This window comes from Schistocerca cancellata, chromosome 5 (genome assembly GCF_023864275.1).
Source record: "Schistocerca cancellata isolate TAMUIC-IGC-003103 chromosome 5, iqSchCanc2.1, whole genome shotgun sequence".
Lineage (NCBI taxonomy): Eukaryota > Metazoa > Arthropoda > Insecta > Orthoptera > Acrididae > Schistocerca > Schistocerca cancellata.
Genome location: NC_064630.1, coordinates 265,886,615 through 265,914,150, shown reverse-complemented (window position 1 = coordinate 265,914,150; position 27,536 = coordinate 265,886,615). Strand labels below are relative to the sequence as shown.

The window sequence follows — 27,536 nt, the reverse complement described above, 5'->3', positions numbered from 1 at the left end:
TCCCACCACAGTTTCGCAATAGGCTTCTCTCTTATCAACAGCGATTGTTTCTTGTATATAAAGCACACCGTTAGTCCGGTGTTGCATCTTGTAATTCGTGTTCGTTTCACCAGCTTTTCCCGCTCTAAAGCACCGGTAATTTATATCTACGGGTAGTACCCTTTTTTTATCAAACAAGCCAGCTAAGTGAAAGGTTTTTGTTTGCAGATGTCGCCAGCGTGGCTCGCTCTGCTCCTGGTTCTCTGGGCTCCACACGACGCCTGTGGGGCCAATGAAAGTGAGTAATTTATTCTACACAACAGAATAGTATGAATGAATGATTCGCTGTCTATATGAAATGTAGCCTCGGTAATCCAGATCGTACAACACCCAGAGTGTACTGTTAAAGAATAACGTCTATATAAAGAATTTTAGAAGAGATGTTGTTAAGTTTATTAACATAGGAAATTAACCATGACGTTCAAGTAATGTAGGGCTATATGAACAACTAAATCAGCAAAACAAACAGAAAAAGCTAGTTAACCAACTACCTGTTGTAGCTCTTTCAACACCAATCGTTAGCACCTGGTGCATTATTTTCCTCAGCCCACTTGATAAATTAGCGTTGTATATGACGCGTTACTGCACTCATCTCCAAACATTAAATAAGTAAATGGAGGAATTAAGCTGTGATCAGTGGTCTGATACATATAACAAATTAATGTAGTGACGCCCAGTAACTTCATCGATCTTTACGAGCCCTACGACGGTGAGTTACAAAACTGAAACAGCTTGCTAATAGGGTGTTACCTGAGACGTATGTGCGATTAAATCGAGACTTTACAGAAATCTTAACAGCTGTTGATCAACATTATTTCAGTGTACGTTTAGGAGGCTAAGAAACTTTCGGCTCTAATATGCAGAAGTTAAGATAGAAGCTGTGGAACTTAATAAATGCACTCACTTTGCAGGCTGCTTTTGGTTACTGCCCAGAGCAATCATCGCCCTCCTAATGGCTGTTGTATGACAACAGTATGTACACACTACATAGCGCGTCTGTGTGGGTGGTATCATATTCCTGGATTCGTCGGTTTCGACATTTGTCGGACTGCAGGAAATATCAGTTCTATTTAAAGCGTAGTTACTGTTGAGTGACAAAATAAGCTGAATTACATCACCGCAAGGAGCCTCTAATATAACTATACTTTATTGAATGACTGGTTTAGGTAATGTTACCGACACCTGGCACAATGAGATTGAATCACAGTGTCTATGTCCAGCTACTGTCAGAATGTCCAATGGATTGTTGTTGTTGTGGTCTTCAGTCCTGAGACTGGTTTGATGCAGCTCTCCATGCTACTCTATCCTGTGCAAGCTTCTTCATCTCCCAGTACCTACTGCAACCTACATCCTTCTGAATCTGCTTAGTGTATTCATCTCTTGGTCTCCCTCTACGATTTTTACCCTCCACGCTGCCCTCCAATACTAAATTGGTGATCCCTTGATGCCTCAGAACATGTCCTACCAACCGATCCCTTCTTCTGGTCAAGTTGTGCCACAAACTTCTCTTCTCCCCAATCCTATTCAATACTTCCTCATTAGTTATGTGATCTACCCATCTAATCTTCAGCATTCTTCTGTAGCACCACATTTCAAAAGCTTCTATTCTCTTCATTTCAAAAGCTTCTATTCTCTTCTTGTCCAAACTATTTATCGTCCATGTTTCGCTTCCATACATGGCTACACTCTATACAAATACTTTCAGAAATGACTTCCTGACACTTAAATCTATACTCGATGTTAACAAATTTCTCTTCTTCAGAAACGCTTTCCTTGCCATCTGTGAACTTCACAAAATACAGGCTCATCTTTAAAAAATCATAATACGTTTGTAAGCTGCGATATGTACACTGTGTATGTGCTGTTTAGCCAGCACAATAAACTGCCATGTGGTAACATGAATCAGTTGATTGTGAAGTTGACAAAATTCATACGTCATACCAATAATAAATATAGAGAAACAAACGCTTATAATTTCTAGTGATTTGCAGCACATGCTGATAATGTCTTTTCATTGTTAGCCATATGACTCAATTATGTTGGCCAGATGATTATAATACTATTTGAACTACTGTAGTTGTTCAATAAAGTAAATTCATACCGCAATGTACCGGCTGTCATGTCTTTCTTTTTCAAATTCTTTGAATCTCTGGACCAGCACTTACAAAAAACATATCAAAACCGAATTTCGTACGCAATGCTATCAATACTATTTTTTGTTTGTAACAACCGTCGGTCAGCTGGTGGATTAAAGGTCTGTTTGAAAATATCTTTTAATTTGAGATCTGTCCAAACTGCTGCAGCTTTCCTCTCTATGTAACTGTCTCAATACTTTAACGTTTTTCATTCCAGAAAAAGTGGTGTGCTACTTAGGTAGCTGGGCTGCCTACAGAAATGGAAATGGACAGTTCGAAATAGAATACATCCAACCGGAACTGTGCACGCACCTGGTGTACAGTTTTGTTGGAATAACTTCTGCAGGAGAGGTCAAAATTCTTGATCCGTGGATGGATCTTCCAAGCGGAAAAAGTAAGTCCAATCTGCAAGCACATAAAATGTACTGCAATCATTTACATCCAGAGTTTTGGTGTGCGTTCTTTTGTGTGTGTGTGTGTGTGTGTGTGTGTGTGTGTGTGTGTGTGTGTGTGTGTGTGTGTGTATGTGTGTGTGTGTGTGTGTGTGTAACAGAGGGAAAGAGGAAGCTTTTCACGTCCTTAAGCTTCAACTTTTTACGAGATTCTTTGCTATGTCCTGGAAATACCGGTGACAAATTTCTTACCTCTACAAGAATCGTTTACAAATGGTACATACGTGCTCCAACTAAGCTACACTAGTGAAACAGAATATCATCTTACGTAGTGTTAAGTGCCTGGCAAAAGGTTCATCGAGCCACTTTCACAATAAATAAAATGTCGTGTGACTAGGGCCCCCCGACGGGCAGACCGTTCGCCTGGTGCAAGTCTTTCGAGTTGACGCCACTTCGGCGACTTGCGCGTCGATGGGGATGAAATGATGATGAGTAGGACTACATAACACCCAGTCCCTGAGCGGAGAAAATCTCCGGCCCAGCCGGGAATCGAACCCGGGCCGTTAGGATTGACATTCTGTCGCGCTGACCACTCAGCTACCGGGGGCGCACTTTCACAATAATTCTCTATTATTCCAGTCTCGAATAACGCGCGAAGAAACGGAACACTTATATCTTTCCGTGCGAGCTCTGATTTCTCCTATTTTATTATGATGATCGTTTCTCCCTATGTAGGTCGGCGTCAACAAAATATTTTCACATTCGGAAGAGAAAGCGGGTGACTGAAATTTCGTGAGAAGATACCGCTGCAACGAAAAATGCATTTGAGAGAAATCCACGAATGCTTGTAGTACACAGAATAGGCAGACAATTTCTTGTCACTATTTTCATGCAAAGACACAATCATTGTTGTTAGAAAGTTTTAAGATTAGTGGAAAGTACATTCGGCCGGAATAAGCTTATAGGCTTGCTGAAACAACTACAATTACACCAGTCCAAAATCGAAACAAACATTCCAGACAGAACATAAAGAATTATCTTCAAGATGACACCATGGTCTCATCAGTAACCATGACATGGGGTACTCTGTACCAACAGATTCTTTCTCTTCACGAATTTACCACGCATATTAGATGATAGCTCGGTGATACACGCATAGTTGAGCGTATGCTTGAAGGTTGTTATGGGATGCGTCAACATTAAAGTATCACGCTTTTAAAGAATGAATGTTTATAAGGAACAGTCCTAATCCATGGCTAGTCGTAATCGATTATTTTAATTTTTTAAAGGACATCATATTCGCCGTTGACTGTAGAAATTATTTACTCCACTGTCCGCCCCCCGGTAGCTGAGTGGTCAGTCTGCCTTCGGCAGTGACACAGTGCGGACCGTGTTGCCTGCCGGCCGCGCTGTGGTGCGCGTGCCTGTTTGTTTACGCCGGAGCAGCTTCGCGTGTGCGGTGTTGTGAGTATAGAACGAGATGGCACACTCGTACAGAAAAACGACTTTGAAGTTCAGTTTTGCGAACGACTATACACGACCAAAGGCACACGAGGTTGAACGTTTCTTCAGAGAAGAGGTGAAAATCGATCCACAGGAAATCGTGGGAATCAATTTATCGCTCGTTTCAAGCGTCGTCTATGTCAAGCTTGTTGACGAGGCTGCTTGCGAAAGACTTCTACAACGATCACCGAACGGGTATCGTTTCTGTCATGCCGACGGGAATGTTGGTGCAGTTACAGTCGATCACGCGGGAATGGGGATCCGCACTATACGAGTCTTCGAACTTCCGTTTGAGGTCCCGTCTGAACTTGTTACCGACGCCTTTCGACCATACGGTACAGTTCTATCCCATGTGGCCGAAAAATGGACGAGTTTTACCACGTACCCCGTTTTAAATGGGGTGAGACAAATACGGATAGAGTTGCGCAAGCACGTCCCCTCTTATTTGTACATAGGAGGTTGTCGAGCAATTATAATCTACGATGGGCAACCTCGCACTTGCTCGGGGTGCGGGAAAGAAGGTCACGTCCGCTCGGAATGCCTCCAGCGACGTTTAGTGCAAACTCCACGGGATGACGTTCAGGCGCCACAACCGACGACTGTCTTACCGTTGACCTTTGTGGAAGCCCTGAGAAGCGACGTGAGGGAGACTTCCGATGGGCACCAGCAGCTGCCCCCTATAGAGAACATGGACACCAACGGACTGGAACTCCGACCACCGGTTCCACCACAGCAGACACAAGACACCACAGAAGAGATGCAGCTGACGGCGGCTCCAGGATCATCCGTGGTGGCTGCCAGTGCTTCCACCGAGAGCGTGATAGGCCAGGCCCAAGACGGAGGATACGCAACCCCAACAGCCGATGCGGAAGCAAGGCAACGGAAACAGCGTTCGCCGAAGAGAAGAAAGAAGCGTCGACTGACTTCTGCTGACGATAGCCATAGTCCCGAGGGGACAGTGGACGACAACGACAGTATCGACCTGAGACCAGTGGATTCAACAGATACCGAGATGACGATGCAGGAACTACACAGCGACGATAACTTGAACTCTCCTTCTGGTGACCGGAAGGCGGAAGTGGAGATGACAACTGTCCAACATCAGAGCGATGACAACGTTACCTCCCATCTTTCGACCAGTTCCGGAAATATTCTGGGGGACTGGGCGCAAGAAATGGACCAACAGGAACGGGATGAAAATACGAACGCGACGATTGAGGACAGTCCTGGCCGGAGGCCGGGAGGGGTCGGGAAATGTTGACCAACTTAGTGTGTTGAGGAGCGCCGGGGGTGCAGATGGACGCTTAATGACACCGCCCTACAACTGATGAACACAAGCCAGGCGTACCGCGTTGCCACGATTAACATTAATGGCATACGGTCACCGCTTAAAATTCAAATGCTGAAAGATATGTTACGCGCTGCGGACGTGGATATTGTCCTCTTACAAGAAGTGCGTTTCACATCGCCGCCAGAGTTCTACGGTTACGAGGCACATTATTCAGTGCACGATGAAAGTGGATGCGGTGTGGCGATTCTCACCAGGGAAGGAATAGGAGTGGAGGACGTCAGGTCTCTCCCTTCGGCACGCGGCATAGCGATCACTGTCGACGGCGTTCGTTTCATCAATTTATACGCACCATCTGGCTCCACAAAACGAAGAGAAAGGGCGACTTTTTACACCGAAGAGATAGCACCGTTGTTCACTGGACGCTTTGATAACTATGTAGTGGGCGGCGACTTTAATTGTGTCGTCGACAAAAAGGACCAAGTACCTCATTATGTGCCATGCATGGAACTGCGTGCGTTGATTACCGAAATGGCACTCCTGGATACCTGGGAACTGCAGCATGGTGACAGACCGGGTTATACGTTTGTCACGGGACACTCGGCGAGTAGACTTGATAGAGTGTACGTGACACGAGCTCTACGGACGACGATACTGGATGCCGAAATCTGGCCAGCGGCTTTTACGGATCATATGGCGTACGTCTGTACGATTTCACTAACGCGTCAGAAGATATGGCGGAGTAAAGGTCACTGGAAAATGAATTGTGCACTTTTACGTGACACTGAATGTCACCGGTCGATAGAGGCGGCCTGGGAGACCTGCGTTCGTCGCCAACGAGCATACACCTCGGTTCTCCAGTGGTGGATTAAATGCGCAAAACCAACGTTACGGAGAACGTTGATACGATACGGGCAGGACAAATCGCAGTGGAACCGCACAACGGCTGATTTTTATTTTACAGCCCTGAGGGAGCTGATGACCCAACAACCATCGCCGGAAAGGCACACGGCCATGCGCAGGATAAAAGCCAAGTTATTACAGCTGACGAGACTAAGAATGGAAGGTATAATGGTCCGGGCGAGATTGGCGGACACAGTTGCTGCCGAAACCCCCTCCATGCACCACGTGGTACGTGAACGCCAACGACGACGCAGGACATTGATCAGGGAACTAATCTCTGAAACTGGCCAGCCAGTCGTGCACCAGCGTGATATTGCGCATGTGTTTACCGACTATTTCCGCCAGTTATATGGACCTGTACATGTGAACCACGAGACACTACATGATGTCATCTCGGAAATGCCAGATAGAGGACCACCGCTGGATGCAGAGACCTTCATCACAGCGATAACAGAGGATGAGCTGACAGACGCAATTGCCAGGGGGGCTCCGAACAAGTCCCCTGGACAGGACGGCTTCCCAATTGAATTTTACCGCGCCTTTGCATACCTCATGGGACGGACCTGGATTCAGATGTACAACGAACTCCTGTTACCGCAGACTGAGATACCTGCCGAGTTCACGGAGGGTATCATCATCCCCATACCCAAACCACGCGGTGGCAGAAATCCAGGAGATTATAGACCACTCACTCTCTTGAACTGCGACTACAAGATTTTCGCGCGCATACTTGGGGCTCGCCTGCGGTCTTCACTATCTGATAGACTCCTCATAGATCAAACTTGCCTCGGCGGTAAGAGCAACGTACATACGGCGCTCAGTGACTACCGAGATATCATCGCATTAGCAGCGGCATGCCGAGTGCGTGCGGCACTCGTCGCTATTGACTTCGATCATGCATTCGACAGAGTGGATCATACCTTTTTGCATGCGGTGATGGACAGATTGGGAATCCCACAGGCCTTCATCCTAGTGATCATGCGACTGTTACACGGCGTACGATCAAAGGTCTCGGTGAATGGGCGGGGCACTGACTACATTGTTATTTCAAGGTCAGTTCGTCAAGGTTGCCCCCTGTCGATATTTTTGTATGCAATGGCTTTGGAACCCTGTTTATATGGTCTCCGAAGACGGTTGGAGGGAGTGCCGTTGCCACAACTGACCTTTCATTGCCGCGCTTATGCTGACGATGTGATGCTGGTGGCACGGACAGGCGAAGAAGTACGTACGGCGTTGGCATGGATACAGCGATACGGGATGGCGGCAGGAAGCGTGCTTAATCTACAAAAATCACGCTGCATGAATGTCGGTCGAGGATTACAACCGGGGGAGGAAGGGCCGCTCATCTTAGTTCAGACCGTAAAATGCCTAGGTATTACGTTCCACACGGATGTGCAGCGGACAGCAGCGGATAACTACCGACGCATATTAAAGCTGATGCGGACAATGGTGCTGTTACAGAAACTAAGAGCGTTGGATATGATTCAGAGGGTGACCTATGTTAACGTATACCTAGCACCGAGACTCACTCACGTAGCGCATGTCCTGCCTTTAACGCGCACAATGGCATCACGCATACAAGCAACTTTCGGAACCTACGTGAGTGTGGGACACCTGTTTAAGATCCGATACACAACGCTTACGCTACCACCTGGAGAGGGTGGACTTGGTCTAGTGAACGTATATGAAAAGGCACGGACGTTATTCGTCAGTACGATTTTCCGACAGTGGCGCGGCCAATTTCGCAATATCTCGGGTGCGTTGGCCGATGTACTAGCGCCCACTTCAATGCTGCCACCAGTCGATGTGGGCCATATTTCACCGAAGCTGTCACACTTCAAGTCTTTTTTTTTGGAGCTTAGCTATGTCAGAGATTCCTTCCCAACAACACGACTACCGACGACGCGAGACGTATACCATCTCTTACTGCGCCGGTGTCCCAGGAATACCCTGGAAAAGAAGTACCCAGACAAGAACTGGCGACAGATCTGGCGCGTTATACGGAACGTTTACCTCCCAACGTCGGTACGCTCAACATGGTATGTGGTGATAAATAGGAAGTTCGCAACGAATCAACGGCGGCACGCGATTCATTTGGCAGACACTCCACTATGTTTAGGCTGCGCAACAGTGGACACTGATGAACATCGTTTAGCATGTAGTGGGACGGCTCCAGTGTGGCAGTTGACACAACAGATATTGGCGTTCCTGTTACGCTCCGCCCCTCACACAATTTCATCAGACACACTTTTTTTCCCCCAAGAATCTTATTTCCCGGTCCAAAAAACCAATGCAGTGACATGGGTGCGGGGAATGGTGGTGGGCTACGTGTATAACGAATCGGAAAAGGACAAAATTGATTTTTGGCATTTTCTCTTGGATGGGCACACGAAGCTGCAACAGCATAAGAAATATAGGCAAGACTTCGCTAATTACTTGCGACTTACATTTACCGACCCGCCGGCCAGATGGGGTGTGACGGGTGAGAGATGAGATAGACGAAGAAGCCGAGATTGACATCGATCACACTTACGGACCCTTAGTTAATTTCGAGAAGACGACCCAGTCTTACACCAACGTCTGGAGAACGAGTCGATAGATGGCTCTCTTGCTCTATCGAACGTCGGGTCGTGAGCAGGTGTCGCCCCCGACACGAATTTCATTTCATTGCTACAGGAGCATGTTTCTTTTGTATTTGTACTATCCGCAATGTCTTCATGTCTTTCATTTGAGCATTTTCAGTTTTATTTATTTCCTTAATTAATTAATTTTCTAATTAGCCTTTTGTCAACATATGGAATTTGTAGACACTATTTATGCGATAGTACAACAACATGTATGTCAGCAAAGGTGGTAAGCCTGACATAAAAAAAAACCAGTTGTGTTCTACAATTTTTTGTTCGGTTTGAGTACCTAAAGCATATAAAAAAACTTGGTAAAAAAAAAGATGGATAGAGCGTAAAAAAAAAAAGATGGATAGAGCGTCTGCAAAAAGAAAAAAAAAAAAAAGTGGTCAGCGCGACAGAATGTCAATCCACAGGGCTTGGGTTCGATTCCCGGTTGGGTCAGAGATTTTCTCCGCTCAGGGACTGCGTGTTATGTTGTCCTGATCATCATCATTTCATCCCCATCGACGCGCAAGTCGCCGAAGTGGCGTCAAATCGAAAGAGATGCATCCGACGAACCGTCTACCCGACGGGAGGCCCTAGTCACACGACATTTTAATTTATTTCACTACTGAAATTTACGCCTTTGGACCATTTTCAAGTGGTGGTAAAGCAAAGGATTTTGCTTCAGCGCAAGTCAGACTTTAAAATACTTCGACTTGTATACTTACCGTCGTCAAAAATAGGCCATTTCACTGTAGAAATTCAGTAACATCAGACGAGTGCGAAGTTGTGTACGCCGTGAAAGATGTCAATTACGTGAAATGTTACCAATGTTAACATAATTCGCGTAAATCGTTACAAATCGATGTTATCACACTATTTCCACGTAAAAGTCACAAAGTTGAACAAATACACGTGTCATCTTTAAGCAGTCTACTTCGGAATGCGAGTTCACTATCTTAATCATTCCGCCGTCTCGCTCGGTGTCGCGATTCGGTACTTAATTATGACTCATCTTGTGCGTGGAAACCTTGTTGCTCTCTGGTGGAGTAGCTGAGTCACTCTTTATCAGATGTGAACAGTTTATACTCGCCGTACTCAGACAGTAGTGTCACAACCTCAAAACAAACACTATACATTTTTATTGAAACTGTCAGCTCCAAAAGATGCGCCACTTTGTCGCATAAGTCGAAAATTAGCTTTTCCATTTATCGGGCAAGTGGAAAGATATTTTCTGTCTTCACCAAAAATGTTACGTTTAAACTCGTTTGTTTGTAAAGTCAGTTTCCAACCCTTAAACTTTCACAGAGTAAGCCAATCGTTGCAAACTAATCGCCTAGTATCCTTCGTCCGCAAGGTGTCTCTCCAAAGAATCGTCAGGGGCCCTTGTGTTACAGCAGATATTGGCAATTGAGTTTTTTGTAGCTGAAGTCAGCCCAAACAAATAGTGCTCACACATCTTTCGTGCGACTCCCAGTGTCGAGGGAATGCGTCAGTTTGTTTCCCGTTGCAAACAAAATAATTTTTAAGTGGGATATTACATGCCCACTCGAACCCGCCAGTTTAGCCGAGAGCGCTAATGCGCTGCTTCCTGGACTCGGGTAGGTGCGCCGGCCCCGGATCGAATCCGCTCGGAGGATTACCGACGTCGGCCGGTGTGTCGGCCAGCCTGTATGTGGTTTTTAGGCGGTTTTCCACATCCCACTAGGTGAATACTGGGTTGGTCCCCATGTTCCGCCTCAGTTATACGACTCGCAGACATCTGGACACCCCTTCTCACTAACCTTGCCAAATCCGTTCCTAAGAATATCCAATATTCAAAGCAGTGACAGTACTGCTCTGGCCACCCCTGACTGCTGCCGCCAAGCATGCAGCGCTGCTGAGTCGCTGCTGTATTGCTGTCCCTGTTATGTAATGGGAAACAAACCACCGCTGTCTACTGAAACTGGCCGTCGAATGAAAGACATGACGACCAGTAACCGAAACAAGAGAGAAAAATACGCCTGACGACTCTTAGGAGAGACTTTACTTGTGATGATATCCTCCGCATAATAATCGTAATTTTTCTGTTTTTACAGACGGGTATAATCGATTCAATAGCTTGAAATCAGCGAACACCAAAACTCTTATTGCTATCGGTGGCTGGAACGAAGGATCAACGACTTTCTCGGCTGTAAGTAACAGAGCACCACAAAACATGTAGCACAGCCGACGCCCCGCCTGGAAGGTGAACTCATGCTGTTCCTTTTTGTGACTGCAGGTTGCGAACGACCCCACACTGAGAGCGAGGTTCGCGCAGAATGCAGCAGCTTTTGTGGGCAAATACGGCTTTGACGGACTCGACGTGGACTGGGAATACCCGGCGAATCGTGGCGGAGCTGCCTCCGACCTGGTAATTCAGAATGTCTTAACAATAGCACTTCTGTTCAAGTGTCGCACAAAAGCATCCATTACTTGTTTTTGTGTGTAGCTACTTGTGCCAAGGATTGATGCTTTTGCGCGACTTAACGGAATTTATGATTAATTGAGGCTTGGGGACTGATCTTTAATATAAACATTTCAGTTTTTGACGTTGCCTGCTTGTCTCTTTCTAGTGATTTTTCTGACAGTTCTTCTTGTGACATATAGCAAAAATATGAGCTGATGGATCATTTTTGTCATATTTAGTATGCTTTCATTTCTGTGATTTCTACGTACAAGTCAGTTCTCTGTTGCATTTAAGAAAAAGTTGGAGCACTTTCGTCCGTCATTTTCGTAATTTTTCTGTTAAAGATTATCGCCTAGGGCCATTTGTCTTTGTTAAACGGTGAAGTAAATACTTCTTCTTCCAATCACAATCCTTTCTCTTTTCGCTTCAGCTTTTTCCCTTTTCCCCCCTTCTTTATTATTTCTGATCTCACACTTCTCCACGTCCTCCCCCCCCCCCCCCTCTTATCTTTTCTCTCACGTCCATTGCTGTTCCACTGTCTAACTCCACCCGACTGTTAAATAACTTTCATCTTCTACTCTTCACGAACAAATATAAACGTCGTTCTTTTTCCTTTACTAATCTGTCTTACATATTTGTGAGCGAGTGCTAGATTTCGTACTAAGATTTTTTAACGCGTTTGTTACAATAAATGTGTGCTGATAAAATATGAAGAATGCCCAGTTAGTTCAATAGAGTGCTTTATGCCCTAATTTTGGCAGGGTAAATACAGGGTGATTCACGAAGAGTTGCAAATATTTTAATATGTTGCTCTACAAGTAAAACGTAAGAAAGAAGTTCATTTAAACATGGGTTCGCAAATGGTTAGTTACAGAGTTACGGCTAATAAAAGATTTTGCCTGAAATTTAGCAACTTCGCTAATATGAAGCCATCGAAAAACTGTGCGACGTTAAAGTAAAGCAAGATTTTCATTTATTTTGTTGTTATTGGTCGGGTGAATGTAATACAACATGTCCTAGACGTCTACGTGCAGTAGTTTTCCAGAACATCCAGGGAAGCAAAGATTATTATACAAGAAAATTTGTTTACTTTCCATTAAGAATGTAGAAACGTTTATGTCATTGTTGGCAGCCATTAGTGAGTTATTTCAGTCGATTCCTAACCTCGAAACGAGTTAGTTTTCTGTATTGTTCAGTGAAAGAACATAACAACAACAGTGTATTTAAGTGAAACCACATAGTAACTGTTGTAGTTTGTGGATTATTAATGAAATAGGGATGCCTTTCAAATTTAAGAGAGGAATACGCCGATATGGTATTTATTTATGGCAAATGTGATGGTAATGCCACGGCCGCAGTTAACGAATATCGCGTACGTTATCCGAATGCACGAATGCACGAATCATTAGTGGAGTATTTCGACTGTTACAGGAGACAGGTTCTCTACCTAGCGTTCATAATCAGTATGAGCGCTCGATACGTGAAGACGTTGATGAGGATATTACGGATACTGTTCAACGTAGCACGGGTACCAGTACACGACGAATCTCACAACGATTAGGCTTGTGCTATTGTATGGAATTTTAAAAACAAATTGGGTCTAGTAGTTAATAAATTAAAAATATTACGAAATTACTTCTTTGCTTCTCTGGGACATGTTTTATTAGATTCACCACATCAATAACAACAAAATAAATGGAAATCGTGCTTTACATTATCATCGTACAGTTTTGCGATGGCTTCGTATTAGCGAAGTCGCTAAATTTCAGGCAAAATCTTTTATTAGCCTTAACTCTGTAACTAACCATTTGCGGACCTATGTTTAAATGAACTTCTTTCTTTAGTTGTACCTGTAGAATAACACATCAAATTCATATATTCGTGAATCACCTTGTATATCAACAAATAAAACGTACATTATCTACGTAGGCACCTCTGCAAACAAAGGCTGGCATGAGACATACTTGAAAAAATCTTTTTTTTTTCCTTGTCTTAAGAACTGGCCTCCATTTATATTCCAGTGCCGTAAACATCGTTGCTGTTAATATCTAATTTATATCCAGTTTTAACACACATGAAATTCGTTTCGCGCAGCTGCACAGTAACTGCACTCCAGAAAAAGTCAGACATAAGGTCAAAATTTTCTGCCCCAGGTGGCGTTTGTTGAGCTGCTGAAGGCGCTGAGGACGGAGTTTGACAAGTACGGCTACATACTGAGCGCCGCCGTCGGAGCAGCCCGCAACCTCATCGGGACTGGATACGACGTGCCGCAGCTGTCCAAGTGAGTTCAAATTCACACGTCCGGCTTACATATTAGGTTCACAGCTGCTTTTTTGTTTATTACCGTTACAGTTCACTACTAGGAGACATTATTCAAATGGTTCAAATGGCTCTAAGCACTATGGGACTTAACATCTGAGGTCATCAGTCCCCTAGACTTAGAACTACTTAAACCTAACCTAAGGACATCACACACTTCCATGCCCGAGGCAGGATTCGCACCTGCGACCGTGGCAGCAGCGCGATTTCGGACTAAAGAGCCTAGGACATTATGAACCGTGCGTCATCTGTCATTCGGTACTGGGGATTTTTGTGCTTGAATCTGCGGATTAGCGATTTTCTGTGTTATTTCAGTGGCTTATTGAGCGAGGGATAAATCGCTTCCTACATGCGCTAATCTCTCCTACAGCACTCTTGTGGACCCTTCGTGGGGTACGGGGTAATGTCAGCAGGACTGTGGCACTGTCTTCCTCGAATGCCTGTTCTCTAAATTTATCCAACAAGCTTTCGCGAGAGCCAGATCGCTTTTCTTGTGAAGATTCCCGATGCGGTTGGCCAAGCACCTAGGTTTTGCGACGGTCATACCATCCTGTTAGGGTCTTAGCTGTGCGCCTCTCATTTCGTTTGATGTCTACTGCCATACTTACCTGATAAGGACTCCAATCGATGGAGTAATACTTCAGAATTGGTCGTACTAGCGTCTTGTACGCCACTTACATTACATACGCAATGCACTTTCCCATAATCCTTGCAATGATTCCAAGTCTTCCAACCGCTTTCTCTAATATTTTGCGTGTTCGTACCATTTTGTATCTCTTCTTAGCGTTACCTTTAAATACAATTGCTATTTTTTCTTCAACGTCCGACCGGTCGCGAAATGGAAACCACAGTGAAAATCAAAAACTGTTATTTGCAACATTTAACTACATCTTTCAGATACCGTGTGGTACCAACTTTCCAATACCCTCGTCGTAGAAGGCGGCCGCCTGTGCATTCCACCAATTCTCTACGCTGGTCTGCGCCAAAATACTTCCCCGTGGCCTGCACTTCGTGTGAGCAAAGAGATGAAAAACGGAGGGAGCCAAGTCTGGGTTGTGTGGTGGGTGATCAAACACTTCCCATCAAAAACGCTGAAGTAGCTTCTTTGTTATAGCTGCAGAGTGGTCGAGCATTGTCATGAAGAAGAACAATTCTTAATGACAACATTCATCTTAGCTTCTTTTTAACTGCCCTTTTTAGATGATTTTCTTGAATCGCCCGATCTACTCGCTGAACGAGATCGTCGGCTGACACTCACTCCCTTCCCTCACCACCTGCGTCATTTAACGTCTGAAAGTCCTGCTTCAAAGCTACTGCACCGTTGCTGCGCTTTGCTGTCACGCATGACAGTTACGTTATGAGGGCTGCATGAAGCCAGGCGGAACTCCTCAGTATGAAGAAACTGAATGACAGAACGCGCTTTACGCTTGGTGGGAGACCCTGTTGTTCTACGAATATTTACGCGCTCATTGTGCGCTCAGGACTGAAAAGTGCCACGTGACCCGATGTCCTGGCGTAGTAGACACATTGCGTAGCACTTCCGTGCAAAGCTTCATCAGATTTTCACAGTGGTTTTAATTTCGCGACCGATCGAACCTTGAAAAAGAAAAGCTAGCCCTTATATTTCAAAGATGAGAATTGTTTCATCTTAACCACTAATCGTGTAGTTGGATATTATCGGATCATTTCTCTTTTTTATGAAGATTGTTTTAAATTTATCCATATTTAAAAAGAGGTACCAATCATTACACCATGTGTAAACCTGTTTCAAGTTTTCTGCCTGTTCTTATGATTGTTCAACGACGATGCTTGACTGTAGAAATGGTCCAAATGGCTCTGAGCACTATGCGACTTAACTTCTGAGGTCATCAGTCGCCTAGAACTTAGAACTAATTAAACCTAACTAACCTAAGGACATCACACACATCCATGCCCGAGGCAGGATTCGAACCTGCGACCGTAGCGGTCGCTTGGTTCCAGACTGTAGCGCCTAGAACCGCACGGCCACTCCGGCCGGCTTGACTGTAGACAACAGCACCGTTAGTAAATAATCCTATAACGCTGCGTATCATATCTGACTAGTTGTTTATGTATATTGAAAACGTAAGATCTCTCTTTAGTCTTCTTTGGGGCACACCCGATGTTATTTTTGACGCTGTTGACCATTCGCCACGCAGCAACGCCTTCTGGATTCTGTACCTATGGATGATTGCATCTTGATTAATAATCAGCGACATGGTAGTGTCGAAAGCCTTTTAAAAAATCTAGAAAGACGGAATCTACCCGTTAAGCTGCATCTACTGTTTGCATGATGTCGTAAAATCTGTAAAACTGAAGAGAGTTTAAACTATTTGACATTTAAGGAGTGCGAAATGCAGTTTATGGTATATTGACAACTAAAGAACGCTACAAGCTTCTGCATCAGTCCAGTAGAACAGATGAGCCAGGAAACCTACCGAAAACCATTTTTGCAGGTATCTCGACTTCATCAACTTGATGGCATATGACTTCCACGGTTCCTGGGATCAGAAGACCGGTCAGAATGCCCCTCTGTACGCCAGCTCAGCCGACACGACCGAAGCCGAACGTCAGCTCAATGTGGTGAGTTTCTGTTCGGTTAATGTTACACATCAGAAAATATGATACGGGATCAATGCAAACTACTTATTTTTTGTTGGTTCCAGGACGCCATCGTTCGCTACTGGATACAGAATGGTGCCGATCCTTCTAAGCTCATACTGGGAATGGGGACCTACGGGCGGACGTTCACTCTGAGCAGTGCTGCCAACAGTGGCGTCGGCGCTCCTGCCAGTGGTCCTGGAAACGGTGGGCCGTACACCTACCAACCTGGCATGCTGGGATACAACGAGGCAAGCACCCACGCGTTTCCGGCTTTGTAGAAGAAACACCTGCCAAGCGCAGTTTTCGAGGCAACTGAACCACCAGTGCGGAATAGTCGATGCCAAGTTTTCATTTTCTCATCTTGAGGATCCCGCCAGGTTGATATATTCCATTTATATTTCACGAACTGGGCTAGTGGACTTTTTCACGTAATGCAAGCGATCGCCTTCTTGGTGGTCGCTTACATGGGCTCCAACCTGGCAGTTTTGATAGCACGACACTAAAACGGAATAGACAACCGCAAATATGTCTTCCCTATTAAGTCGTGAAAACCTCAAAAATTACGTTTTATTAAACTGTCACCCACTATACCTGCAGCACCAATCGACTCGGCATTTTGTGAATGATACTAGAATGACTTCAACTATGGAGGAGCAAAAACGTGATTCAACCATCAGTCACTTTGAATGACTGTCGGAGGAACAGACAGAGATCTATTGCCCAATTTGTGGAAGTATGTTTGCTCGCTGTTCATTTGCACGCAGGACTCCAACTGATCTAAAATTAGGCAAAATTAGATCAGGCAAATCATGGCCACACGTTTCATTTCTCGGAATCCACATGTATGTGACATGGTAGACGTAAAGTAAAAATGGTAGTGGGAACATGGATCTTCTGACACGAAAATTTCGCAAAGTATACCGCACATGTCCACTTTCCATTTTGTCATTTTAGTTATTTGCCTCCTCCCACTATTCGCCTCGCCAAGGACTCAGAGAATGCAGTTATGTGGGTTACTGGTACCTGAAGACCCAGGTTCCGTCCCGAGATCGGCATTGCATTGTTCTTGTTTGAAATTGCGGTAATGGTTCTCCTGTAAAAGTCGATACCAAAGGCCGAAAATACGTCGTGCTATTTCGCTGCAACTTTCTCATCCCAAAATGTCTGGGGCAAGGAGTGGAGCAACACTTGGTCGGTAGACCAGACAGGATGACAGCAGTGTGTAGCATATTTCCTTTCACTATGTCTCTTCTAACAATTAACGAACTTCAGTAGATGATCACCATAGGATACGTGCCTCTCTATCCGATGTGGTGTTAGACTCAGATTCGAACAGTTCGAGTCCTGAAACGAAGTGAACTTTCAGTGTGGGCAAGGGGAAGAGAGATTATGGTACAAAACCGCTGATCTCTAGAATTTCCTCCAACGTTCTGAATGAAATTCCAATTTTCTCTGCAGTAGCTCAAGGAGTGAGGGCATGTGACACTGTTGATGTTGATCCGTCCTACGGAAGGAGACATCAAGCAGCCTTGGTGCTATACGAGGAGATTAGGCTACGAGGCGGCACCAGGTTTCATTCTCTCTCTTCTCTCAATCAGCGACATCAGTCATCAACAATAAAATACGACACTAAAACTTGACATGCACACAGCACAGTCACCTACACTTAACAGATGTACGTAAAGATACCAACTTCGCACTTCGTGAAGGAAAGGTCCCGTTATGAACGAAGAAAGAAAACTTTTCAGTTAGGAGCTGAACTTATTTCTAGGAATCTCCGACGAAAAATACCGTAAGAATGTACTTCACTTTACCGAAAAATCACTGTGCTTGATAGCCAAAGGCGTTAGGAGCTTCAAGTATTAGAACTAATTAAAATCCTAGAATAACAAGAATTTCACAACATAGAGCAGATCTCATAATGGTATATCATATAGATAAAGAGCTGTTTCTCTTACAACACCTTGAACCTGAAATTGAGTCAGCGTATGAAGAGATATCATATATAGCCAGTTCTCTTCTACCTAGCTCAAATTCAGATTTTAAAAATGGAATCATTAGATTTTCAAAATTCCGTAATTCACCGCTGATTGCTGCGTATTCTCTTAACCTAACTGTTGATTTAGGGAATCGATTCCAATCTAATCTAGGTTAACTACTGTAGAATAACTTGTATTTTGCGTCGCCAAGTTGAATTGTAAGAAAGAAACGCCCTCAGTTATCAAAACAAAAGAACCAATTCTTCAAACCTTTTTTTCATTGTTTAATTAATCGAATGTTCATGCGTTTAAAAGAAACACCATCAAAGTCTGGCAGCTGCTGTGAGACAATGTCAAGACGCTCAGTATAATTCTGTAGAACTTCTCGAGTTACGTATAGAATAATTGTGGTTAACCAATTAGATACAGCTGTGTTCAGCTATAAAATATAGCCATTTAAGGCAAAGTAGTGTTAAAAACCTGTTGATGTTCATTCGAAGCTTGTGATTTTAATCTAATTGATGCAAATTGTTTATGATAACCATAGATTGTAACTTATAAGAAAACTGTTTCGGGGTTTCACCCAGCGTACTTCACTTTATTTCAAAGAGAATTTCACGCAATATGTATAAGATACGTATAAATTACAAATCGCTAACAAATTAAAGCACTTCAAATTTTATGAAATATTTTACCGACCTAAAAGTTGCAATACTTTTGCACAAAGCATATATTTCATTATTAGCAACCTGAAACTCACGTTACATCAAAAATTCCTCTCATTCGTAATGAATTGCTTTATCTCGTATTTGTATCGTAAATAATTAATTTCAAACGGAAAAAGGTGTGAAAGGAGGCTAGTCAACGACAGTTCCATTATTTAAACCGGCGTAGCATACACGCGACCGGACTAATTTTCATTTAGTGCCAGTGTTTCCCAAAGAACTTTTTATTGCCTACTTTTGTTTTCTGACCACAAAACGCTTAACATGTCGTAGTAACCCTGTTTTTCCATTAATTCTTACAGATATGTGAGAAAATCATGGCAGGAGGCTGGACGGTAACGTGGGACGACCAGCAGAAGGTTCCATACGCGGTGAGCGGCAACCAGTGGGTCGGCTACGATAATGAAGAATCCATCAGAATAAAGGTACGCTACTCTTAGTACTAGAACCAAATGTCCGGTCGTTCTTTAGTACTTTTGTTACAAAAAGCACACGCTAACTGAAGCTACAATCTTAGTAGTCCAAGCTTACGACTTCTTGGGGACTTCCACATTATGTCCCATAAGTGAACTATGTAGTGACTTGTAGTCACTTGAGAGCATATGACAGTAGAAATTCATGTGAGCTGTTTCTGAAAGCTTTACAGAGAACATATCTATTCGTTCACACAGACTATGAATATTATCCCTCTCACTGTATCGTCTGTCGTTGCAGAAAAAGCGTTTATAAAACTGAAATTTTACCGTGAAAAAACACTGACTAGATTCGTAAAATGCAGATGTAGACACATTGAAACAGTGTTTTCTGCGAGTTAACATTGCAGCGACTAGGAAGCAGGCAATATATCTGGCTGTCATTCATTTTCTATAGATTCACTTGCCCCTTTAAGATAGAGTGCGTCGTATCTATGGACTACACACTTTTTCATTGGTTCTGCGACGTCCCAACCACGCGTTGGCACTTCTCACATCTACGTGTCACTTGTATTACTTCTGGTGACTGGAATTTTGAGCCCTTATTGTAACGTATTAGTCTCTGTAACATGTCCCATAGAAATCTTGCATTCAATGAACATGTACCGATCAGGAACAGTCTGTAGCTGATAATATAATCCTAACCCGCTATATCTTCACACAACAAAATTCCGTCTCTAATGACCTCGATGTCGATTGGACTTCAAAAACTGTAATCTTCCTTGCTTCCTACAACAATGCTGTCTTATCTTAAGCAGTAGTATACTCCGTAAGTTCCCGCGCATAATCCGGGTCCCCCTATTCGTAGAACAGATACACTAAGTGATCAAAAGTATCCAGACACCTGGCTGAAAACGACTTACAAGTCCGTGGCGCCCTCCGTCGGTAATGCTGGAATTCAATATGGTGGTGGCCCATCCTTAGCCTTGATGACAGCAGGCCTGGCCACCAAGAGCTGTCACAGGACGTTTGATTCACGGATCCAGTTATATGGCTCCTTCCGTGTATAGCGATTTTGCGACTATGACGAGTGGGGCCTGAAGATGGCATCAGTGTAATACCGAAACTGGTAGCACATAGAAGTTCATAAAATAAAATATATTTCTATAATACATACGGCTGTTGGTAATTGCATCAAGAAGTTCATGCCAGCCGTCGTCCCACGATCCAAAATGGATCAACGAAGGTTAATGCATTTATGCCACTATGAGATAAGTCGGTCAGTGCTTTCATGGAAAAATGTTCACAGTTTCCTGCGGAACAATGGCTGTACATATGCGTGCACCTCTTTGTCCGAAACAAATCCTTGGCCACAAATGTCTTTGTTAGGGGCTTCAAAAATATGTAAATCTTAATGGGAGATATCGGGCCCCTATGGAGGCTGCGTTAGGGGTTCCAAATGATACTTCTGCAGCGTGGTCGAAACAACATTGGCAACAATGAAAACGTTGTCAGTGCCGTCTAGCAGTAAAGGACAGAAGCCAAAGGCTGTCCTACTGCAGCACATAGCCTCCGAGAGCTACCGCTCCAGGCAGCTGGCGCGAGGTCCCGCCGACTTTCTAAACGTATATGGAGGAGGTACCAGATAAGAACATACTTTTGATGTAGAGTTAATCTTCAAAGGGCCTCAAGAAAATGCGGGAAAAAGTCACACAGAAAAGTAGGCCGCACCGGAATGGGCTGGACTCGGGCAGCCGGCAAGTGGGTGTAGCCACGCTAAACTGACGCTGAAGTCGGTGGAATGGGCAGTGTGCTAGTCTCACCTCCCACCACTGACACGAGATGTCACTCGAAGCGTCAACTAAATAACATTTGTACCTCCTGAGAAATTTGCTGACGTACGCTGAACGGTTAAGTTATATCAAAGTAATGATTTTCAGCTACTTAATGTTGTCCTCTGACTTTGAATCGTAACTCTAGTTTGTCTTTTAGTCGCAGTACGCCCTCGCGATGAACCTGGGCGGCGCCATGATCTGGAGCCTGGAGACAGACGACTTCAGAGGTGTGTGCGGCGCCGGCAAGTACCCTCTGCTCAGCACCATCAGCGGCGCGCTGCGAGGAGTCACATCACACAACAGCACTGCTGCCACGGTAAGTCTGCGGGTCTCACGTAACTCGGATTATTTTGCTATCACGGGTACTAGCTTACTTGGCATCAAATCTCATAACATTCTGATTCGGTAGCCTCCGTCTCAGAAATAAATACGACTGCTAACCGGTCAGTACCTGAGGGTAACGGACACACATTGTTAGGGCTGCAGGCATCTTCCAGGATAACGAGCAAGGTATTGTGAAAAAAATTACTTTGAACACAACAGGCGAACTAAATGTGCAATGAGTTTCATACTGACATTTTACTCTGGCACTCCCAAATGCCGACAATCAAACAAATAAGACTGTTCAGTCCATCACTGAAAGAGTCAAATGTATTCGGTGTGATACTCAGACGCATTTCCTTAGGGTGACCCACACTTTCCACCCTACTTACTGACGGCTTCTGCGTTAGGGAGGAGCGAGGCTCAAATTCTTTCTGTTTCCCGTGGTTTTCCTAAATCGCTTAAGGCAAATGACAGGAAATTCCTTCGAAAAGTATGCATCCCATTTCCTCCCCTATCCTAGTCTAATCCCAACTCGTCGTGAATGATATATTAAATCCATATCGTCATTCTTTTAGTCGTTACTGGCCGCATCCAAAAGGAGGCATGGTTAAACTTCAGGTAGCTTTTTGTAACAGACACACAATGATGTTCACCAGTGATTATGTCTCCATAGGTTTGGAGAAGTACTTCACATCTATCTGTCACATACTGCCGTGCACAACTCAAACTTTCCAAATTCCCGTCGTCTTCTCAAAACCAATGCAGCCCGTCTTCACGAGACGAAATTTAAGAAATGAGGCAGGTCTCCGAATACACAATGGACTGAATGGTGAACACTATGCAACTCGATGCATACACATGTTGACGCTTGTTCGTTGCAAATATCTACTCAACACTGACCATCCCCCCCCCCCCCCCCCAATCCCACACTTTCTAGACTTACTGTCATCACAATGTGAACGGACAGAACCAGAAAATGAAACAACAATTAAATACCGAACGCTCTGTTCTTTGACCGTAGCAACAGTAACTAGTCGTCCTGTGAGCAGTCGTCCGTCGTGTGAAGCCATTACTTGTGGAAATAAACCGTAATATTTGGACTTGCTTTTTTCTAATTAATCCACCTTTACAAGAATGTTCTATTGTTCGCAGAAAATCAGATTCCACAGATAAAGTAATTTTTCTGATTTTTTTTTATAACCTTAAGTCTTGCTTTACGCTAGAATGGCTGGCCGATTTAAAGACAGTTATTGCACTTAACGTCAGAGAAACAGCTATATCATGGCGAGTTTATGCAGTTTATCAACAGAATATGTAAACATTTCTCCTGGAAATACATTCAGTCATTTTTTCCAGAGGTACTCTATTTTGTCCTTTACTAGCTATTGTTCAACGGTAACAGCGAGTCAATACACACATCCTTAACGACATAAAATGTGATAGCTTTGTATGCACCGAGAAATTACGTGCCCTACTGACGCTTGCATTCCGATGTACTTTGTCACTTAACCAAGTCTGGTTCGTACAGTGGCTACGAATACCCTTCGAAAACACATTTGTCATTCATAACGGTGTGGTGAAAGCGACAGTGAGTGGCACTCGAGAACTTCACGTTCGATTTCCAGTACCCCAGAGATCTTTTTTTTAGTGGAACCACACATCATTCGACATCGTAAGTGATTAGCAACCTGAAGGAAGCACACTGGCTCCAGTTTCGAAATCTGACAATAACAGCTGGGAGAGCGGTCTGCTCCAAAAGCGAAGTGTAATGACAACTTAGGCAGGGGACCAGAAGTGAGCAGTCAACAGAACAGGCCAGTTTCCTACAACTGCGGTAAAACTACGGAGTTAAGTAAGAAAAAGTAACTGTCCTTCACCTTCTACGTCTCCTGTGTTTCCAGTGGAGAAATTTACACTACTGGCCATTAAAATTGCTACACCACGAAGATGACGTGCTACAGACGCGAAATTTAACCGACAGGAAGAAGATGCTGCGATATGCAAATGATTAGATTTTCAGAGCATTCACACAAGGTTGGCGCCGGTGGCGACACCTACAACGTGCTGACACGAGGAAAGTTTCCAACCGATTTCTCATACACAAACAGCAGTTGACCGGCGTTGCCTGGTGAAACGTTGTTGTGATGCCTCGTGTAAGTAGGAGAAATGCGTACCATCGCGATTCCGACTTTGATAAAGGTCGGATTGTAGCCTATCGCGATTGCGGATTATCGTATCGCGATATTGCTGCTCGCGTTGGTCGAGATCCAAGGACTGTTAGCAGAATATGGAATCGGTGGGTTCAGGAGGGTAATACGGAACGCCGTACTGGATCCCAACGGCCTCCTATCACTAGCAGTCGAGATGACAGGCATCTTATCCGCATGGCTGTAACGGATCGTGCAGCCACGTCTCGATCCCTGAGTCAACAGATGGGAACGTTTGCAAAACAACAACCATCTGCACAAACAGTTCGACGACGGTTGCAGCAGCATGGACTATCAGCTCGGAGACCATGGCTGCGGTTACCCTTTACACTGCATCACAGACAGGAGCGCCTGCGATGGTGTACTCAACGACGAACCTGGGTGCACGGAATGCAAAACGTCATTTTTTCGGATGAATCCAGGTTCTGTTTACAGCATCATGATGGTCGCATCCGTGTTTGGCGACATCGCTGTGAACGCACATTGGAAGCGTGTATTCGTCATCACCATACTGGCGTATGACCCGGCGTGATGGTATGGGATGGCATTGGTTACACGTCTCGGTCACCTATTGCTCGTATTGACGGCACTTTGAACAGTGGACGTTACATTTCAGATGTGTTACGACCCGTGGCTCTACCCTTCATTCGGTCCCTGCGAAACCCTACATTTCAGCAGGATAATGCACGACCGCATGTTTGCAGGTCCTGTACGGGCCTTTCTGGATACAGAAAATGTTCGACTGCTGCCCTGGCCAGCACATTCTCCAGATCTCTCACCAATTGGAAACGTCTGGTCAATAGTGGCCGAGCAACTGGCTCGTCACAATACTCCAGTCACTACTCTTGATGAACTGTGGTATCGTGTTGAAACTTCATGGGCAGCTGTACCTGTACACGCCATCCAAGCTCTGTTTGACTCAATGCCCAGGCGTATCAAGGCCGTTATTACGGCCAGAGGTGGTTGTTCTGGGTACTGAGTTCTCAGTATCTATGCACCCAAATTGCGTGAAAATGTAATCACATGTCAGTTCTAGTATAATATATTTGTCCAATGAATACCCGTTTATCATCTGCATTTGTACTTGGTGTAGCAATTTTAATGGGCAGTAGTGCACATTTCCATCAGCTACTTTTTACTACATCCATTTTTTGAAACTTGTATGTCAATTTTTAGCCGTTTTCGTAATATTAAAATCTGGTTGCAGGTTTGGAACAGACCGACCGCTAGCAGCAGTGGCGGCAGCAACAGCTGGGGCTCCAGCAGTACTCCTGGAACAAGCGGCTCCGGCAGCCTGCCTGGAAGCAACGTGACGGCGGCGCCGCTGTGCAGGGCGCCGGGCTACGTGAGGGACCCGCACGACTGCGGCGTCTTCTACTACTGCTCCGCCTCGTTCGGCGCCTACGCCGCCAGCAGGTTCCAGTGTCCCGCCGGACTCGCCTTCGATCCCCGCACGTCGATCTGCAACTACAGAAACCTCGTCTCCTGCTGACGAGCTCTTCGGTTTTCCGTGACTGTATCGCAACACGCAGTCTGAACGACGGAACGACAACGTGGAAAAATTGACCATCAAAAACAGAAACCAATTATTTATTTCATTATGAAAACTATATGTGGGATAGTTCACTGGGATAGATCGAGTTTCTTTATTATTGTTAAGATAATTAAATAAATACGATTGTTAAAGTGAGTACCTACAGTGAGAATTGTGAATATAGATAGATCGTAGTCACGGCTATGCAGATCAGAAGTGATTTTCTGATGATATCAGAAAATTGCGAACTTGTGGTCTAATGATCGCAGGAAATACATCAGTACCAATGGCAATCTGTTATTTTCGATTCCTATAGAATAACACTTTTCCTGTTACATGAAGTGTGTTTCTTCCACTTTCAAAACAAACATAAAAACGTAGAAATGCTAATTGTGTGAATATGTCATCCGTTATTTGGAGTACGCCTATGGAACATACATTCATTAGCAAATATAGCTAAGTAGTTACACAGTGTCTCTGATTTTGGCTATTAAAATGTTTATGTAGTTATGTATTATGATTAAGATGTCATTTTCCTACAATTTTAACTCGTATCTTTGTTTTAAAATTGTAGTAATAGATGCAAAAAGGAAATGACCTTTCATACACTTCTAATTTTATGGCAAATCCTTTCTGTTTTCTGTAACTTTTGTAGCATTTTTTTCTGAATCTCTTTTCTTTCTTTTTAATGATTCAGTATTTATATGGTATTTAACATAATTATAATAAAATGTTTTTTCTTTTATTTTGTGTTTTTCCTTGTGAGAATTTTTGTTGTTGAAATTATTACAGTAACCTCTAATGAGCCCGCCCGGTTGGCCGTGCGGTCTAACGCGCGGCTTTCCCGGCGGGAAGGAGCGCCGGTTCCCGGCACGATTTGTGTCGAGGTCCGGTGAGCTGGCAAATCTGTGGATGGTTTTTAGGCGGTTTTCCACCTCCCTCGGCAAATGCCGGCTGGTTCCCCTTATTCCGCCTCAGCTACACTATGTCAGCGATTGCTGCGCAAACAATTTCTCCACGTATGCGTACACCACCATTACTCTACCACGCAAACATAGGGGTTACACTCGTCTGGTGTGAGACGTTCCCTGGGGGGGGGGGGGGGGGGGAGGTCCACCGGGGCCCGAACCGCACAATAACCCTGGTTCGGTGTGGGGTGGCGGAGGGGTGAAGTGGACTGCGGTAGTCGTTGTGGGATTGCAGACCACTGCGGCTGCGGCGGGGACGGGGCCTCTCCGTCGTTTCTAGGTCCCCGGTTAACATAACATAACCTCTAACGACGGAAACCCGATTGCCTCACAGCACTTACTTTGTAGAATTGCTGGTAGTTGACGTATTCCTCTGAAAGGCTTTGCTACATACGCTGTAAAGAGACCAGCACTTAACACATATCAAGCCCTACTCTTTACAACGCCGGTCTCTGAGCGTTCAGTGCGTCTGGCTGCCATGCGAAAGACCCGGGTTCAATTCGCGGTACTACCAGAAATTTTTCCCTTAGGGGAGGACTGGAAAGTGGTGCACTCATTCGCGTGAGGCTACCTTAAGAGAAATTGGAATGAGAAGTAGCAGTGCCAAGGTCTGAAAACCAGACAACGACTATCCCTTATACATCCAAATGACACCATCTGGCCGGCCGCGGTGGTCTAGCGGTTCTAGGCGCTCAGTCGGGAACCGCGCGGCTGCTACGGTCGCAGGTTCGAATCCTGCCTCGGGCATGGATGTGTGTGATGTCCTTAGGTTAGTTAGGTTTAAGTAGTTCTAAGTTCTAGGGGACTGATGACCACAGATGGTAAGTCCCATAGTGCTCAGAGCCATTTGAACCATTTTGACGCCATCTGGCAGAGGATGATACGGCGACAGTTCGGCGTCGTCTGCTGCCCCGAGCGTGGTCGCCGCGTTGCTTTTTACGATTTACAACGGATTTGCTATTAAGTGCTTGGAGAGCAATTTTATAAATTTACCATTACCTCCTTGCTTAATGTTTTGGGTACTGGTGAGGATACATACAGTTGTTGATATCATTCTCTTTAGGTGAATTTCAAAATGTGCCAGTCTTCAACTCGAAGACAGATGTAATCGTGCTCGCTTGACGTGGTCCTAAGGAAGGTGGTGTGCTCTTGTCTTTCACCGACGCGGTCAGGCAGCTACAGACGGACTTCGTGAAAAATTGTATTATGCATTCAAGTAAAACAAATACACAACGTTGTTATAGTGAAAGTCATAGTAAATACCAACCAACTATATCAGAAACTGCCGGCCGCTGTGGCCGAGCGGTTCTAGG

The 27,536-nt window shown here is 44.6% G+C and overlaps 1 protein-coding gene across 1 annotated transcript; it reads left to right on the top strand.

Moving 5' to 3' along the window:
- Window positions 1-94: 94 nt before the first annotated feature.
- On the top strand, window positions 95-25,871 carry LOC126187880 (chitinase-3-like protein 1). Its single transcript, XM_049929216.1, has 11 exons — window positions 95-135; window positions 208-277; window positions 2,392-2,568; window positions 10,948-11,042; window positions 11,130-11,261; window positions 13,451-13,578; window positions 16,091-16,217; window positions 16,301-16,486; window positions 19,245-19,367; window positions 21,348-21,506; window positions 24,929-25,871. Exons 2-11 carry the CDS (start codon window positions 208-210, stop codon window positions 25,211-25,213), a joined length of 1,482 nt encoding a protein of 493 aa, XP_049785173.1. The 5' UTR covers window positions 95-135; the 3' UTR covers window positions 25,214-25,871.
- Window positions 25,872-27,536: the final 1,665 nt, after the last annotated feature.